Below are 19,963 nucleotides of genomic sequence, written 5' to 3'. Positions count from 1 at the left end.
AAGAATAAGCTCAACAAGGGCCACAACTTTGTCCAATATCAACCTACACAAGTAATATGTAAGTTTATGAAACACTGTTTATGCTAAATTGCAAGTGAAAGCACTTAATGGTTCTTGAGCTATGCCAGTTACAAGCAAGATCCCATGTGATGATGTGAATTTAACTGTCAAGGGCTATAACTCTACCAAAAACTGTGTGGACGAGAAAAGCCCCCATAAAATGCACATTTAAGTTTATGAGACAGTGTTCATACCAAACTGCACCAGAACATGTTGAATGGTTCTTTAGCTGTCTTGGTGACAAGTTACAACTAAATCAAAATAGGTATGGACGAGACAAGACATATCTAACTGGTACACCCATTTATGACAAAATTAAAATAATGAGTTTGGGCGAATGACAAATGAAAGATTCAACAAACTTGAATGATATGCTCACACAATCACTTATGGAAACCTTAATAGTAACATCATTATAATTATTATTATTATTATTATAGCTATTATTATTATTAAACATTGAGAGAACACTATTAAGAGAATATTAGTAATGATTATACAAATTGGGATGGTAATGTTAAATCCTTATTAGACAATTACGGCTTTTCATATCTTTGGAATGAATCTTGTTCTTCATGTGAAGATTCCTTCGAAAACTCATTATTGATGTTCAGAATAGTGTTGATGTTTATACAAAGATGTTAAGCTATCATTCATGATGACTATGTGAACATTTTGCATTCTAAACCAAGAACTTACTTTTGCTAAATTATCACTTACTTTTGCTAAATTATCACTTACTTTTACTAAATTATCACTGCACCAACTAAAACTGGGCATTGTGTTCATCACATAACTAATGAAAGCACATTTACAGTAACATTATTAAGACTAATGATTTAGGTGTGGTGTTGTGGTGATCACTTTATGTTTAGTTTGTACTGTTGTCCTGTACACCTCCATCTTCATAGCAAATAGATATATTTCTATTATTATGCGAATGTTATAGCAATCACGGAAGCAAAAAAACATGTAATATTAAAACCGGCAAAAAAGATTTACCAAGCATTCGTGAAAGACTCTATTATACTGGATAAATCTGTCATATTGCTTTTTAATTCAAGTATCTACTCTCATTCTTCGATAACTTCAGCCTCATTTAATCATTTAATACTTCATATGCTATATATATATATATATATATATATATATATATATATATATATATATATATTCAGCATATATATATATGTTATTATATATATATTAGTATGTTTTTAAATATTCTTCTTGATAATGATGGGTGAGTAACTGTACAGTTCATGTCTGAATAGTTTCTGTTCTGTTCTATTTTATAACCAAGGCTGACAAAAATTCTTTCTAATTTTCAACAGTGAGGTAAATTATATGTTTTTATATAATAATTATTTTTTTAATCAAATACATTTTTCTGTTATGACACAAGAGGTTTAAAATATCAAACTACCTTTTCCAAAATCTCTTCCTCAACACTCCCTTCAGACTGTGCATCATAGCCCCTGGGTGAGGGTATTCCTGCCTCAACCCCAGGGATAAGACCATCCTCTGGTAGATTGGACTGTGTGCCCCTTGGATCTGTAAGTATATCAATAAAGATATTAAGAGAAAGATAATTTGAAAGAAACTGTTTCAATGACACATGCTGGCTCCGCTTCGTTTTTGTAATAGGTTTGAGGTATTGTAACAATATAAATATTGCTATTATTTGCCACCCCCCCCCCCAACACAACAGACATGAGGCAAAAGTGGGTTTAATATCACTCAACTGGCTGACATATGCCTAATGCAAGAGGACTTGACCAAGAAATCTGTGTCAGTGGGACGCTTTCTGTAAAAATTTATTCCTATTGCTATGACTGCATATGTTCAAACAACTTTTTGAATTTTTTTATTCATTTTGTGTCTTCATGCATATCTGAAAGCATGAACTTGCAAGCACTTCATGCCATGATACTTTATGATAAATCTGACCATTCTGTTTAACAGTTTACGTCTTTTTAAGGTTTTAAGGTTTTTGTTGACAGTAGCCACATTTGAAGCTGGATCAACATCATTTGTATAAACTTTAAAGTTCTTCATTTCAAGATGCTAATTAATTTAATTCGTTAATTTGGTCAAATTCTGCTGAGTCATTTCTGAGATAAAGCAGTTTCTATTTTTAGTAATGGCAGCCATATTTGAAAATGGATCAACATCACCTGTATAAACTCATAAAGATCTTCATGTCAAGACGCTTTCTGTTACTTTAGTCAAATTTGTTTTAACTATTTTTAAAGAAAGGCAGTTTAAACATTTGTTAGGTGTAATCAGTAGAAATACAGTACAGATCGTGATCTGTAGGTGCAATATGCCATAGCAGATCAGGATATTTGCTGTTTGCAGTTTGACTCAACTTATAAGTGACTATTTACAGTAGTTATTAATCACACAATTCATCTATAGATCAGGGTTGATGCTGTTAATTCTTTTTCTTATTTCAAAATGAATAGCACTGACCCAAAGCACTCAATTCATCTATAGATCAGAGTCTATACTGTTAATTCTACTTCTAACTTCAAGCAAACATTAAATACCTTCATCTGCTAGCAAAGTGTGTGATGGAAGAGCTGGGTCAATACTGTTCTATGTTATACATGGATAAATAAGACTTAATCTGTGTTAAGGAGTTTGGACTCTTTTGTCTTGAAAAAAAACAGACATCAAAACCCATTTTTATTCTGTACCTGCATAAAATAAACAAAATGACTGTAATGGAATTTGTCATGTGAAAGGCATTTTCATGTTTACCTGCTCAGGACACAACTTTATGGTAGCAAATATTTGAATCTTTTTACAACCTACATCATGTGTAAACAAAACCAGAATTGCAAATACATACAGTAAAGGAGTCATAAATACCTGTCACATTTCAGTTACTGTATACAAACAGATAGATAATGTAACGTTGAACTGACATATGGTGGTAAAGTATTAATGAAGCACAACTCACTGATTTTCAAAATGTCTCCAACAGGGTGATCTCAGTGGTTTTTAAAGTGATATTCTTTGTTTCCACTACAAGTGATCAAGGTAGTTTTTCTGTATGCTGCCTACAGGTGATCTGGGTGGTTTTTCTGTATGCTGCCTACAGGTGATCTGGGTGGTTTTTCTACATACCACTTACAGGTGATCAAATTGGTTTTTCAAGTGATTCTCCTATTCAGTATTTCCAAGCTACATACACAGGTACTCCATTTTGTACTTATCACCTGAGCTAGCTTCTATAGATAAAATGAGAGACAGCTGGTATTGATCTTTGGTTATGATATGTGCATCCCGAAATGAGGTTGAAGTCCATTAGAACTTTTATTGTGTTTTTGTCACAAAACTTAAATGGATTGAAGTCCATTAGAACTTTTATTGTGTTTCTGTCATAAAACTTAAATAGATTGAAGTCCATTAGAACTTTTATTGTGTTTTTGTCACAAAACTTAAATGGACTGAAGTCCATTAGAACTTTTATTGTGTTTCTGTCATAAAACTTAAATGGATTGAAGTCCATTAGAACTTTTATTGTGTTTCTGTCACAAAACTTAAATGGATTGAAGTCCATTAGAACTTTTATTGTGTTTCTGTCCCAAAACATAAATGGAGCCAATAATACTCATTCTGCAATGAACAATCTGGAATTTCAATATTAATGTATAATTGTTTTGTACAATGTTTACACTGTAACAGTGTTGCATATTGAGTGCAGACTCAAAGGTTTTGTGAGAAAAAATAATTGTCTTCTGTCCCCAAATCTTGATCCTGTGTGACCCCAACCCCCAAACCAAACTTTTTGTCAGAAAAATAAATTAAAAAAATATTCCAACTTTTTTTGTTCATCCATGTCTTTATTGGTGCTAGCAATGGCCAAAGTAAGAAAAGGTTAAAAGTTAAAAGAAAATGTGTGTGTGTGTGTGTGTGTGTGTGAGAGAGAGAGAGAGAGAGAGAGAGAGGTGAATATCTGTTTTATGACAATGTATTCAGCATTGAAAATATTTTATGCCTGAGGTAGTCGGCTGAGTGACAATTTAAAGTGTTTGACAGCTGTAAATGAAACATATTTTTGAGGTTAAAGTTACCCCTACAGCCAGGAAGATTTAATTTATTGTGAGGTTGAAATTAAGGCAAAAGAGACTAAAGTTATACAAATACACAAGTTCTTTTTTTTAATTAATACTTTGCTTGGAAAGAAAAGTCATTCAGAAAACATAGGTATTTAAAATCCGAAATGGAAATTCTGATGGTGCAACCAGATATTAAAACATGTAAAGCTTTCAAGAGTTACTTGAGCACATCATAAAACTTTTTTTGCAATAGTTCAAGTAGAAAAGTGTCTGAGGAAAATAAGATGGTACAGTGCAGACCACAAAGTTAAGATGGCAAAACTGTCAAAGCAAACAAGATATTCTCATTTTTAAAACACCGTTAGTGCATTATGTACTATTACTTACAATTGTCCCTCTAAAATTGTATGGGTCTCCCAATTTATTTTAAAAATTCCCAGCAAATACCACAGTGATATGGAAAGATATTCATGTGTACCTTTCATTGCAGAATTAACAGAAAATATCTCATAGGAATGTTCTGATGGTATGTCAATAAAAAAATACCAATATTAGCAAAGAGCTAACTCAATGCACACATACAGAAAGATGGAGAAAAAAAGAGGATAATATTTATGCGATATCATTACATGTCTGAAATCATGAAATTATTGAGAGAAAAAATGTAACACAAACTGAAATTGAATTATTTTATGGCTTGATTATATTTATTATAGTTTGATCCTGACTTAGGTTTTAACTTTGCTGTTCAATGTCTCGTTTAACATTCCAACATGACGGGACTTAACTTGCATACCAATATCATGACCAATTTATGAACAAAGACAAGGCAAAAAAACTGTGTCATGGCTAACAGTGATTGTCCCATAAGTGGCTTCCTTTTTATAGTGTCCATCACAATCCAATGGTTTCTAGTGTCTGGCTTTCTTCTTATCGTACCCATTATTAGAGTCCAGTGTTTTCTTTCTTTGTATAAGTAAGTGAATCTCACTAATTAGCCTCTTTTCTGGCGATCTTTTATCCTCCCCTAATCAAATAACCACTAATCGCCATGGTCTTTGATATTATAGCAATGTCATCCTAATAATTAAGTTAATTATCATATTATAACACGTGTTTCCTTACTGGAATTTAAATTAGGCCCATTTGTAAGGGAGTTGGTATGGCAAATGAACAGAAAAACAGCTACAACAAATTCAGTGTCAACTAGTTCCTTTTATATAACTCAGAGTAAAATTAGTTGATCAAAAAAGATTTTTCAAATAGAGGAAGAAGTACATGATCAAATAAACTATTTAAAATATGAGTACAGACAAATATTTTGACATAATATTTAATCAGTAATACTTGAATGGAAAACAAAGCAGATGATAATTACAAATACTGACAAAAGAAGCTAATGTCAGGTAATGATTATTAACAGATGTTTCAGGAAATAGACTGATGTGAAGTAATGATTAACAGATGATTAAGGAAATAGACTGATGTGAAGTAATGATTAACAGATGATTAAGGAAATAGACTGATGTGAAGTAATGATTAATAGATGTTTAAGGATTCAAGAGACTGATGTGAAGTAATGATTAACATATGTTTCAGGAAATAGACTGATGTGAAGTAATGATTAACAGATGTTTAAGGAAATTGCCAAGTAGTGATTAACAGAGTTTTAAAGGAAACAAACCTACCAACAGCTGAATAAAATCATTTCGTTAAGCTAAAATTTAGTGGTAATTTGCAAAAATTATCAAACAAGTTATTATTATTATTATTATTAATTCATTCATTCATTTATTGTTTCACTTTGTAAAATACCTGCACCATATTCTGTCCATAACTCCAAAGTTTGGTTGCCACATTCTTGACAGGTGGTAACATGTGCATTAGGTCCGATTCAGTCTGTACTGTCCAGTGAGATGTGATAACATGTGCATTAGGTCTGATTCAGACTGTGGTGTCCAGTGACAAGGGGCAACATGTGCATTACATCTGATTCAGTTTGTAGTGTCCAGTGAACGGTTGTAACATGTGCATTAAGTATAATTCAGTCTGTAGTGTCCAGTGACATGTGATATAGGTACAGTGGCGCAGAAATGCAATGCACCCCACAACAGCTAAAAATTAGCTATTTCTTGACTGATCTATGAAAATTTTGTGAGACCACTGTAAAGACATGACAAAGACATCTCTGTTCTGTGATCATTATTTTTCATCTCTACATTTGGGTGCTTGTGGGTCAGATGATAATGTCAAAATAGTTTAGGATGACACTTGGATAGCTTCATAAATATCCAACATAATGTCCATGTTCACAAATAAAAGATGGAATACAGAAAGTAAGATTTTTTGTTCAAAAGAAACAATGGGTGAGAAATATAATCCATGCAAGGATTTTTACATGGACAAGCACTCCCTTATCATTATTCATCATCTGTTAGGCAGAACTCTACAGTAAACAAATAATGAACTCCTTGTCTTGGATTTCTTTGTCCCACATAAACATAGATTCAAAGCCCCATAAATGTACCTGTATATCCCTGCGAATTCCACTGCCCATCAGAGATGTGGTCCTGGAGCATCTGGAAAAGAGAATATGTTCATACAGTTGTCAGAATAAACATAGGTTCGGGGTAAAATAATTTCTCCCATATGACGGTCAAGTTTGAGAGTATTGATAGTTTGAGCAAATGCAAAATACTCCTTTTGGAAAATAACAGTTATGAATGTAAATCTTATTCATTTTATTTAAGTTTAATGTCATGATTGTAAAAATGAATAGTTTCAAATACCTTCTCACACAAAGCAAGCACAAATATGGCAAATTTCTGTATGACAGGTGTCCACCTGTCTGCTCAAAGCACATTTACTTTATAGCCCTCATCCTTCCTCATCTATTAATAAAGCAGATTAAGGTGTACAGTGTTTTGCCTGAGAGATACAATATATACTACTATGCATGAGTGATTCAATACATACTGCTATGTTTGAGTGATTCAATATATACTGCTATGCCTGATTGATTCAATATATAATGCTATGCCTGAGTGATTCAATCTATACTGTTATGCTCAAGTGATTCAATATATACTGCTATGCCTGAGTTATGCAATATATACTGCTATGCCTGATTGATTCAATATATACTCCTATGGCTGAGTGATTCTATATACACTGCTATGCCTGAGTGATTCAATATATACTGCTTTGCCTGTGTGATGTAATATGTACTGCTATGCCTGAGTGATTCAATACATACTGTTATGCCTGACTGATTCAATATATACCGCTATGCCTGAGTGATTCAATATATACTGTGATGCCTGAGTGATTCAATATATACTGCTATGCCTGAGTGACTCAATACATACAGCCATTATTGAATGATTCAATATATACTGCTATGCCAGAGTAATTTGATTATATACTGCTATGCCAGAGTGATTCGATATATACTGTTATGCCTGAGTGATTAAATATATACTGCTATGCCTGAGTGATTCGATATATACTGCTATGCCAGAGTGATTTGATATATACTGTTATGCCTGAGCGATTAAATATATACTGCTATGCCTGAGTGATTCAACATATACTGCTATGCATACTCTCAAGCATCAAACAGTCTCCAACTAATATTGTCAGTGTTACTATAACAATAAATGCGCCTGCAGCTTTGTTTCCAATCAAATTATTGACACTGAGAAAAAAAATGGAAACAAAGATCAATGAAGCAAGCAAAGCAACCATGCCTTTTCTCTTTTTGTTTGGTTGTTCAGAGCAATGACACCTAGTCAAATAAGTTTGTTAGCATTAATCATCCTTGACTTAAGTATTATTGTGTACCATCCAGATTACCCTGAAACCAGGCCAACCAGTCCTAATACTAACCTCTTAATGCTGAGAAGCAAGCAGGGCAATTGCTAGTACCATTTTTAAAAGTGTATTTTACAACTAATAAGATCTTTGAAAAGATGCGGCACTATCCCTTTCCTGTGAGCTGTCATGTACACAACAAGCATGAACAAGGTTTTTGGAAATTTCTTGCAAATTGTCAAGGAATGGCTAATTCTGTAATTTATGTGCAATACTGATACACAAATGATCAAAATTTGCAAGGAATATTCAGATTTTGTGACATCATCAAAATTCACACATTCACCATCATGAATAAGGAAAAGGGAGATAATTCAGAGGAAGAGTTGTCACTCATGAAGGCAAGAAGTTGAAAAGCAAATGGTTGGACCTGTTCTTGTGGCTCAGATGTAACAAAACTGAACACTGAATTCTTATTTTTAAAGTCATTTTCAACGCACAAGCAAAGTAACAATTTTGTCTGTCTTGATGTTTCAAATATTTGAAAGCGTGTGTGCGATTAGATTTTTTAATGTAGCTTTTAACAATTTTTAAGTCATATCGCTACGATATCTGCAGTGTGGCAGTTTATAGTGATGTCTAGCACTGGGGCATCATGCTGCAGACATGTAGAATGATGTCCCACCCAGTCACATTATCCTGACACCAGACCAACCAGTCCTAACACTAACCTCATAGTGCTGAGCGCCAAGCAAGGCAGCTGTTAGTACCATTTTTTGCAAGTCTTTGGTATGACTCATCCAGGGATCAAACCCATGACCTTCCACTTCTAAGGCAGATGCTCTAACCACTAGGCCACTGGAGTATTCTTTTGAAAGTCAGCCCAGGTAATCCAAATGAGACGTAATGAACACACAGTTTTCAAAAGCTTTTTGGCCACCAGAAATTGTTTTCAAAAAATTTCTAAAGAGAAAATGCTTGCAGTGTTGTCAACTCCCTGCTTTATTAATTAAAATTAGAGACCAGTAATCAGATTAAATCTAATTGTTTACCAATTCGCTGCAGTAATATTTTAGTTTTATTTTCAAGTGAAATGGTTACTTACACATGATTAAAAAGGTGACTGCATATTATGTTCATAATAATCCCCATAGGGACATTGATGGAGCAGATATCTAAATAAGAATTTAAACAAATTGGATATTTTACTCCCTCCATGACTTAGGACTAAATACATTTTTGAAATTCGATGTGGTATTTTATGAACACGGGAAATGCAAAAATTAGGATACATGACAGTATCATATATTCTTATGATGTTAAACATGCTTATGAAAGCCTCAAACAGTTAAGTGACACAAACTAATTCAAATTACATCTGAATACACAGCTCTTTTTGACTGAATGTTGCCATAATGATCAAGCTTTATCATTTCAAAAACATGCACGGAACCTCCAAAATATGTCCTGATGGTGTAGTTTAACTTGATATTAATCTAATGTACCATCACGAAACATAGACTGATGCTTCCATTTCACTCATGCAGCAATTACCATTGATGGCTCAAATACTGGATTCTGTACATGTCCGAGTTAAAGGAAACATGGGACCTAAACAAAACCGTGATGCATGTATGAATGATCACATGCTTTTGTGCATGCTTGTGAATCAAACATAGGATTGAAAGGAAGAAAGCAAACATTCTGTCAATACACAATACAGAAATGGCAAGTCAAGTTTTTATTGGTACACTGTAGGAATAAGATCAACTGACCTTGATTGTCTGATTAGACTGTTCAAGACGCTTCCTCAGGACTTCTAGTTCTACCTCATGCCCCGATATATCCTGCAATGTTACAATAAGTTCTGTAGTAGTTCATATAAAAAACCTTAAGGAATGAATAAGAAGTTAACAATCTTGAAACCACTTAATGTCATATTTTATCAGTTGATGTTAGTGAATTGTTATAACTCCAAACTTGAAGTGCAAAACATGATTTTTTGTTATTTTCAATTATCTGTTAAAATAGGGATGACCAGGTACCCATTTTTTTTTCTTCCATCATGGTAGATAAACCAATATACTTGTGCCATATAAATATTGTTTTCAAACATAAAAATCCTATATAATTTCATATGCACAATTTATTCATAAGAATATCTATTTATGAGGATTTCCTAAAACAAAATGGACTTACTTTTCCCTCTCTAAGCTGCTGCACTGTCTGCCGCAGGTGTGTATTTAGCTGCTCAGTTTCATCCACATGAAATTCTGTCTGCTCCAGCAAACTGGCTTTCGCCTGCAGCAGCCTGTATTCCTTAGCAGGAATTTGCACCAAGGCTCTGTTTACCGAAACACTCTGGTATTGTTGTAGCTGTGACTGCAGCTCATTGTTTTGAACTTGCAGTGCAATGATCCGTCGCTGACAGTCCTCCAACTTCCGTGGCAGCTTTTCTTTCTGGACAGCTGTCAGCTCCACAGGTCCCTGGAAAATGAAGTAAATAATTTTACTATGTGGTCAAACCTTCCTTAAAGATCACTTCTATTGACCATATGGTCAAACCTGCCTTAAGGGGCACATCTACTGACTATAAGGTTGAACCTGTCTTAAAGGGCACTACCCTGCCTTAAAAGGGTACTTCTATTATTTATATGATCAAACCTGCATTAAAGGGCACTTCTATTGACTATATGGTCAAACCTGCCTTAAAGGACACTTCTATTAACTATATGGTCAAACCTGTCTTAAGGGGTACTTCTATTGGTTATTTGGTCAAACCTGTCTTAAGGGGCACTTCTACTGACTATATGGTCAAACCTGTCTTAAGGGGCACTTCTGTTGACTTTATCGTCAAACCTGCCTTAAAGGACACTTCTATTGACTATATGGTCAAACCTGCCTTAAAGGACACTTCTATTGAATATATGGTCAAAATGTCTTAAAAGGCACTTTCCTATTGACCATTTGGTCAAACCTGCTTTAACAGGCACTTTTATATGATCAAACATTCCTTAAAGGGCACTTCTATTGATTATATGATCAAACATGCCTTAAAGGGTACTGATATTGACTATATGGTCAAACCTGTCTTAAAGGGCATATCTATTGACTATATGATGAAACCTGTCTTAAGGGACAGTTCTATTGATTGTATGGTCAAACCTGTTTTAAGGGCACTTCTTTTGACTGTATCTTCAAATCTGCCCTAAATGGCACTTCTACTGACAATTTGGTCATACCTGCCTTGAAGGGCACTTCTATTGACTATATGGTCATACTTGCCTTAAAGGGCCTTTATTATGCTACCACCCATCTTACCAAGCTACTTGCAGATATGATCCTCTATTTAAAATGCTGCAATATTTACATGGCATAGTTCTGTTTACTGTCTGTAAACATTTACAAAAATCATTAATTTTATAGATGGACATGTACATTGTACATGTGATGTTATCCAAGACACATATCCATGCAATATGTCCATTTTCATTATCTATGGGTTTTTTGTGTGCTTTACATGTAACTGAAAAAAAGAACGCAGTATCAAAACAATCCCAAGGATGTTTGACCTTAGCTGTTGGATTTATTCAACAAAGACATGTCTCACAAACTGAATCCTGTCATAAAGATGGTAAATGATGTACATCAATGAAACCATTACAAGTTAAGGAAGATAAGGCATCCATGTTGTCAACTGCTTAGCATAACTAGCGGTCAGGTGTGAACCTAATGTGCAGATCAGGAAAACTTTGAGCTTTAATCAATTAAATGTTTATAAATTTTGGTAAACATTGGAGAAGTATCTATGAGCAATTATCTGTGAGCATTTTGGGGTCACTTTGGTCTCTTGAAATAGGCGGCTGCTTCTGATAGTTAACTAAGATGACATTTTTAAATGCCTTTCTTTAAAGTAAAGATCAATCGCTCATCATCATAAAAAAAAAAAAGGTTTAGAGACTGCAGTACAGATCCCAAAATGTGCGAATAATGTGGTCCTTCACCACGTCCACTCATACCCTGTAATATCTCAGAGAGGAAAAAAATCTCACCAAACGTTTGGACCATCTCAGTTTCACTGCATGAGATCAATTTCTCAAACAATGTGAGATTTGTTATACTAATACTTTTTCTGTATAAACATGTGTTTTGATAATCTGATGCACGCTTGCTGACCGAATATATTAAACATCATCTCAGTTTTAATCTTTGTATATTCCACATGAAATGATTTGTTCTTCATTCCACACAACCTGATTTGTTCTTCATATTCCACACAACCTGATTTGTTCTTCACATTCCACACAACCTGATTTGTTCTTCACATTCCACACAACCTGATTTGTTCTTCACATTCCACACAACCTGATTTGTTCTTCACATTCCACACAACCTGATTTGTTCTTCATATTCCATACAACCTGATTTGTTCTTCACATTCCACACAACCTGATTTGTTCTTCATATTCCACACAACCTGATTTGTTCTTCACATTCCACACAACCTGATTTGTTCTTCATATTCCACACAACCTGATTTGTTCTTCACATTCCACACAACCTGATTTGTTCTTCATATTCCACACAGCCTGATTTGTTCTTCACATTCCACACAACCTGATTTGTTCTTCACATTCCACACAACCTGATTTGTTCTTCATATTCCACACAGCCTGATTTGTTCTTCATATTCCACACAACCTGATTTGTTTTGCACATTCCACACAACCTGATTTGTTCTTCACATTCCACACAACCTGATTTGTTCTTCACATTCCACACAACCTGATTTGTTCTTCACATTCCACACAACCTGATTTGTTCTTCACATTCCACACAACCTGATTTGTTCTTCACATTCCACACAACCTGATTTGTTCTTCACATTCCACACAACCTGATTTGTTCTTCACATTCCACACAACCTGATTTATTCTTCACATTCCACACAACCTGATTTGTTCTTCACATTCCACACAACCTGATTTGTTCTTCACATTCCACACAACCTGATTTGTTCTTCACATTCCACACAACCTGATTTGTTCTTCACATTCCACACAGCCTGATTTGTTCTTCATATTCCACACAACCTGATTTGTTTTTCACATTCCACACAACCTGATTTGTTCTTCACATTCCACACAACCTGATTTGTTCTTCACATTCCACACAACCTGATTTGTTCTTCACATTCCACACAACCTGATTTGTTCTTCACATTCCACACAACCTGATTTGTTCTTCACATTCCACACAACCTGATTTGTTCTTCACATTCCACACAACCTGATTTGTTCTTCACATTCCACACAACCTGATTTGTTCTTCACATTCCACACAGCCTGATTTGTTCTTCATATTCCACACAACCTGATTTGTTTTTCACATTCCACACAACCTGATTTGTTCTTCACATTCCACACAACCTGATTTGTTCTTCACATTCCACACAACCTGATTTGTTCTTCACATTCCACACAACCTGATTTGTTCTTCACATGCCACACAACCTGATTTGTTCTTCACATTCCACACAACCTGATTTGTTCTTCACATTCCACACAACCTGATTTGTTCTTCACATTCCACACAACCTGATTTATTCTTCACATTCCACACAACCTGATTTGTTCTTCACATTCCACACAACCTGATTTGTTCTTCACATTCCACACAACCTGATTTGTTCTTCACATTCCACACAACCTGATTTGTTCTTCATATTCCATACAACCTGATTTGTTCTTCATATTCAAAAAAACCCAATTTGTTCATATTCCACAAAACCTGATTTGTTCTTCATAATCCACACATTCTGATTTTTTTTGTATATTCCACACAGCTGCAACTTACTAACATATTGTAAAGGTGAATACAAGTGAATGCAAAGGTCATATGGTTGTAAAGGTGAATACAAGTGAATGCAAAGGTCATATGGTTGTAAAGGTGAATACAAGTGAATGCAAAGGTCATATGGTTGTAAAGGTGAATACAAGTGAATGCAAAGGTCATATGGTTGTAAAGGTGAATACAAGTGAATGCAAAGGTCATATGGTTGTAAAGGTGAATACAAGTGAATGCAAAGGTCATATGGTTGCATTTTGCATCAGTACATACATATAACCTCAACAGAAATAAAATAAAGGAGTGACCAGCGTAGAACAACTGTCTCACTAAGAAATACTGAGTGCTGCACGATAGTTAAATGTAGTACAGCCATGTTGGTTTATGGTCAAGCCAATGTACTAAAATATCTGCAATGCATTACCTTTTTTTATCACATATATAGTGACTGAAGTATAAAGATTATTATTAAAATGTCTCATTATTTATGCATGCTAAATAACATCTATGTTTAATAAATATACAAATATCAGCAAATAGTTTGTTGTTGTTTATTAATTATCCATCCTGTATGATAAGAAGCAGTTTAATCAATGACTTAATTAACCATACCTATGATCAAACATCCTGTGTTCAAACATCCTATGATCAAACATCCTCTGTTCAAACATCCCATGATCAAACATCCTGTCCAAACATCCTATGATCAAACATCCTGTGTTCAAACATCCTATGATCAAACATCCTATGTTCAAATATCCTATGATCAAACATCCTATGATCAAACATCCTATGTTCAAACATCCTATGACCAAACATCCTGTGTTCAAACATCCCATGATCAAACATCCTATGTTCAAACATCCTTTGTTCAAACATCCTATGATCAAACATCCTATGTTCAAACATCCTATGATCAAACATCCTGTGATCAAACATCCTATGATCAAACATCCTATGTTCAAACATCCTATCTTCAAACATCCTATGATCCTATGATCAAACATCCTGTGTTCAAACATCCTATGAGCAAACATCCTATGATCAAACATCCGATGTTCAAACATCCTATGATCAAACATACTATGTTCAAACATCCTATGATCAAACATCCTATGTTCCAACATCCTATGATCAAACATCCTATGATCAAACATCCTGTGATCAAACATCCTATGATCAAACATCCTATGTTAAAATATCCTATGATCAAACATCCTATGATCCTATGATCAAACATCCTGTGTTCAAACATCCTGTGTTCAAACATCCTATGATCAAACATCCTATGTTCAAACATCCCATGATCAAACATACTATGTTCAAACATCCTATGATCAAACATCCTATGTTCAAACATCCTATGATCAAACATCCTATGTTCAAACATCCTATGATCAAACATCCTATGATCAAACATCCTGTGTTCAAAATCCCATGATCAAACATCCTATGATCAAACATACTATGTTCAAACATTATATGATCAAACATCCTATGTTCAAATATCCTATGATCAAACATCATATGATCAAACATCCTGTGTTCAAACATTCCATGATCAAACATCCTGTGTTCAAACATCCCATGATCAAACATCCTATGATCAAACATCCTATGATCAAACATCCTGTGTTCAAACATCCCATGATCAAACATCCTATGTTCCAACATCCTATGATCAAACATCCTATGTTCAAACATCCTATGATCAAACATCCTGTGTTCAAACATCCTATGATCAAACATTCTATGTTCAAACATCCTATGATCAAACATCCTATCTTCAAACATCCTATGATCAAACATCCTGTGTTCAAACATCCTATGTTCAAACATCCTATGATCAAACATCCTGTGTTCAAACATCCCATGATCAAACATCCTATGTTTAAACATCCTATGATCAAACATCCTATGTTCAAACATCCTATGATCAAACATCCTATGATCAAACATCCTATCTTCAAACATCCTATGATCAAACATCCTGTGTTCAAACATCCTATGTTCAGACATCCTATGATCAAACATCCTGTGTTCAAACATCCCATGATCAAACATCCTATGTTTAAACATCCTATGATCAAACATGCTATGTTCAAACATCCTATGATCAAACATCCTATGTTCAAACATCCTATGATCAAACATCCTGTGTTCAAACATCCTATGATCAAACATCCTATGATCAAACATCCTGTGTTCAAACATCCCATGATCAAACATCCTGTGTTCAAACATCCCATGATCAAACATCCTATGTTCAAACATCCTTTGTTCAAACATCCTATGATCAAACATCCTGTGTTCAAACATCCCATGATCAAACATCCTATGTTCAAATATAGCATGATCAAACATCTTATGTTCAAACATCCCATGATCAAACATCCTATGTTCAAACATCCTATGATCAAACATGCTTTGTTGAAACATCCTATTATCAAACATTCTATGTTAAACAAACAGCCTATGTTTAAACATTCTACGATCAAATGTTATACAATGAATGATCCATGTTATCAACTGTCCTTGTTACCACCAAGTTATGACCAATCATTAAATGATCAACAATCCTATAATTACTCAAATATCTCAGAATATTTTGTCAAATCTCAGAGTTTGGTGCCCTAATATGATAATCATGCTTGTTAGCCTTAAGTATTGATATCTGACCCTTTTATTAATTGATTCTTCTTGATGAACAAAGATCTAAATTTAAAACTTGATGATAATCAGTTGATATGTTCAGGAAATCGATTTCACTGAAACTATTTAATGTAATTATGTGAATTTTTAATAAAAAAATATACTAACCTGTCCAGAATTATACTCCAGTTCCTGAATCCTGTACTTAAGTGTGTTTTCATTTCTCTGTAATTTACTTAATCTCTCCTTTAAAAGTACATCCCTTTTCTCAAATTCATCAATCCGTCCTGCTGATTCTATTGCTTTTATTTGGAACTCGTGTAAAGTATGTTGCAAGTTCTGTTCGTGTTTTGTTAAACTTTCCAATTCGTCTTTAAGTCTTTTTTCTGACTCTCGTAAAATTAGCACTTCTCTCTCTAAATCATTGGCCGTGTACTGCAACTGTGCTATATGATGCATGAAAGAAGAGTTATCTTCCATGGCTTGATGAAGCTGCTGAGTCAATTTGTTATTATAACCTTCAAGTTCCATAACTCTAGCTTGTGCATTTGCTGCAAACACCTCCAATTCAGAGATCCTAGTTTGTAAACTATGTTCCATATTTTCATGACTTTTCAATTTCTGCACCAAATCAGACTCAGCGTTTTCCATTTCTTTCACTCTCATATGCAAATATTCTGACCTCTCTGAAAATGCCGACTTTTCAGTTTCCAAATTTTGAACCTTCTGTACAATGGTCTCTGTTTTAACATTCATCTCTTGAACGGAAGACTCTAATTTGGAAGACTTTGCAACAAGAATCTGTTCATCGAGTCGATATTTTTTCACCAACTCTTTCAATCGACTCTCCAGAATTTCCAGTTCTTTAATCCTGTCCTGGAGCTTCATAACTTCATTCTCAAGCTCATCAACTTTACAATATAATGCATTTTCATTCTGCTCAAACCTGTTGAGCTGCTCTTTCATATTTTTTTCTGACAGCTGCAGTTCCCGAATCTTAACATTTTGATCATGGATAATGCTTTTGTCTTTCCGGGCAATGTTATGAAGTTCCTCTCTGTCATTCTCCAAGTCAAGAACCTATTGAGAAAATGGAATAACTGTCAGGCAGAGCAAAATTATTAAAGTTACCCTAATATGCTCTGTGTGTGTGTGTGTCATTTGGACTTTTAATGTAGCTTTTAAAAAAATTCAAATCGCAGTCATGTCGCATGATGTCCCACCCAGTCACATTATCTGGACACCAGGCTGACCAGTCCTAACATTAACCTCTTAATGCTGAGCATCTAGTGAGGAAGCTGTTAGTATCAATTTTATAAGTCTCTGTTATGACGTGGCCAGGGTTTGAACCCATGACCTCCTGCATTCAATGCAGATGCTCTAACCACTAGGCCACCAGAGTGGTTACCTTAATATACAACCAACACTTCAAAATTATGACATAAATTATTAAAGTCTTTTGCTGTCTGGATCCAAATCATTCAAAAACAAAAAGGGTTGTCATCATGTATAATTAATGGGCTATACATAATTGAAGTATATTAAGTAGATAATTTCAGCCAATAAAATTCTCAAAACTGACTGATAAAATTATGTTCCCATAAATATAAATAAGTATAACATTTTCTAAAACCAAAATGTTTTCACTAAATTTTGAAATTTTGTATTTTCAGGATTATTTTTAATATAAAGTGTTTGCATATTGTAGTGTCCCATATTTTATTCCTATGCATGTTACTATCCAAGATCCAGATTCAATACTTAAGGTTTCATTAGGATTGCATAGCCGAAGGGAAATTTTTGGACATACAAAATGGTTTAGAATCGGCATCTACCTCAAGGGACATAACTGCCAACTTTGACTGTCTCCGTGTCCAGAACGGAAAGGTTAATGGTTAACATCTCACTAAAGTGGTTCTCTCTGTATTTTGGAGATAATACCATGAGAATACTACAGTGATCACTCACTATTATGCCCCTCTATATAAAGCACTACCTTATATCAGGTAAGTAAGGAATTCTATATGAATTCCATTCCATTGGCTTAAAATTCAGTTACAGCTGTGATTTTTAATTAAAAAAATCTCTGATTTAAGTATGACTGTTGAAAACCAATTATTTTAAAAAATAGTATTCCTCATCTCAATAAAGACTGCCTCCTTTATAAGGCCAGATGTTCCATCTATATGTTAACACTATTTTGTAGTCCACATCATATATTACCTTGTTATTAAGGTCACAATTGTCTTACACATGGGGTGGCCTTATAAGATGGGGATCACTGTACCCTAATACTTGTGGTATAGTGTAGAATAAACCCAATTACACTTGAAATATATATCACAATTTGGTTTATATAAACACACCTGTATTGTTTCTTGTTGTACAATTCTTCTGTTATGTGCTTAGGCTCTAATAAACAGTAACAAAAGAAAGAGTGAAAACAACAAGCTTTGAAAAATGTAACAAATAATTTATTTCCCTGGAAAAACAATGTAAAAACAAAAAAAAGAACTTACAGTTTTAACAAAATCAAATCCACAAATAATCCAATAATAATCCACAAGTTAAATTTTAGAAGTCCTAGTAATTAAATGTTTTAATGAATTCAAGTTCAAGTCCCAATGAAAAATCCAAAATGGAAGGTGATGTCATATACTGTAGTCAGTATAATGCTGATGTGTTTACAGTTCTTTGTGAACCACTGAAAATAATATTCCAGTGTTTGAATTCCAAACAAAATTTAAATAAATGTCTTTGTCCAAAATTCTGTTTGAGCAGTCAAATATTTCCAGGAAAAAGATTTAATCTTTTAGAATCCAAATAATTTGAAAAAATATTAAAGTACAACTCCAACTGGTCACAAACACACACTTTCCAGTGTAAAAGCCCAACTGAGAAATATCTCTACAGACATCAGTATAAAACCTGACTACTGTGCAATTTCGGAAAACCCAGAATTGCAAAATTGAGGCTGTTTACATATAAAATCATGTCTTCCCAGTATGACCCTGATAACAAACAATCATTTTACTTCGAGAATAAAATAAAAATAGAAAGTTGTTTACTTGTCTCATTGACTTCTGAATCAAAGTCGGAAACTGAGTCAAAAATAGAAACAGTGTTTCTATTATTAGATGTTTATAAAAAGAGTCAGATCAAACTGAATTTTCTGGAAAATATCAAATCTTAGTAAACTAAATTACATTACTTTAGCATGTAATGAAACTAAAAATAAAAAGATTTTAAAACTTATAAACATTTAAATTAAATCAAATATAAGTTAAATCAAATATAAATTAAATCAAATATAAATTAAATCAAATATACATAACACTTCCCCCATAAAGAAAAAGAAAGATTTGTATGATAAAGCTTTCTTTTTATCAAAGATTAATTATACATGAGGTTAAAATGAACTCTTATAAATTATATAAAGTGTACATGAAAAATACATTTCTGGGAAATTGCATCTGCTATTAAATTATCTTTCCCCTTGATGTGCCTGATATCGATATCAA

The 19,963-nt window shown here is 33.8% G+C and overlaps 1 protein-coding gene across 2 annotated transcripts in view; it reads right to left on the bottom strand.

The window, feature by feature from the left end:
• LOC149795109 (uncharacterized) overlaps window positions 1-19,963 on the bottom strand; it is a 281,949-nt gene that overhangs the window by 64,988 nt on the left and 196,998 nt on the right. For both annotated transcript variants that reach the window (XM_089964814.1, XM_089964815.1), the window contains exons 20-24: window positions 16,611-17,522; window positions 10,143-10,430; window positions 9,719-9,790; window positions 6,658-6,709; window positions 1,487-1,614 (exon numbers count right to left, since the gene is read on the bottom strand). In XM_089964814.1, coding sequence (XP_089820940.1) covers window positions 1,487-1,614; window positions 6,658-6,709; window positions 9,719-9,790; window positions 10,143-10,430; window positions 16,611-17,522 — 1,452 coding nt within the window. The remainder of the gene's footprint in view (window positions 1-1,486; window positions 1,615-6,657; window positions 6,710-9,718; window positions 9,791-10,142; window positions 10,431-16,610; window positions 17,523-19,963) is intronic.

Source organism: Sinohyriopsis cumingii, chromosome 7 (assembly GCF_028554795.1).
Source record: "Sinohyriopsis cumingii isolate HCF-2022 chromosome 7, ASM2855479v2, whole genome shotgun sequence".
In the NCBI taxonomy this organism is placed as follows: Eukaryota; Metazoa; Mollusca; class Bivalvia; order Unionida; family Unionidae; genus Sinohyriopsis; species Sinohyriopsis cumingii.
This window is presented reverse-complemented; position numbering and strand designations above follow the sequence as displayed.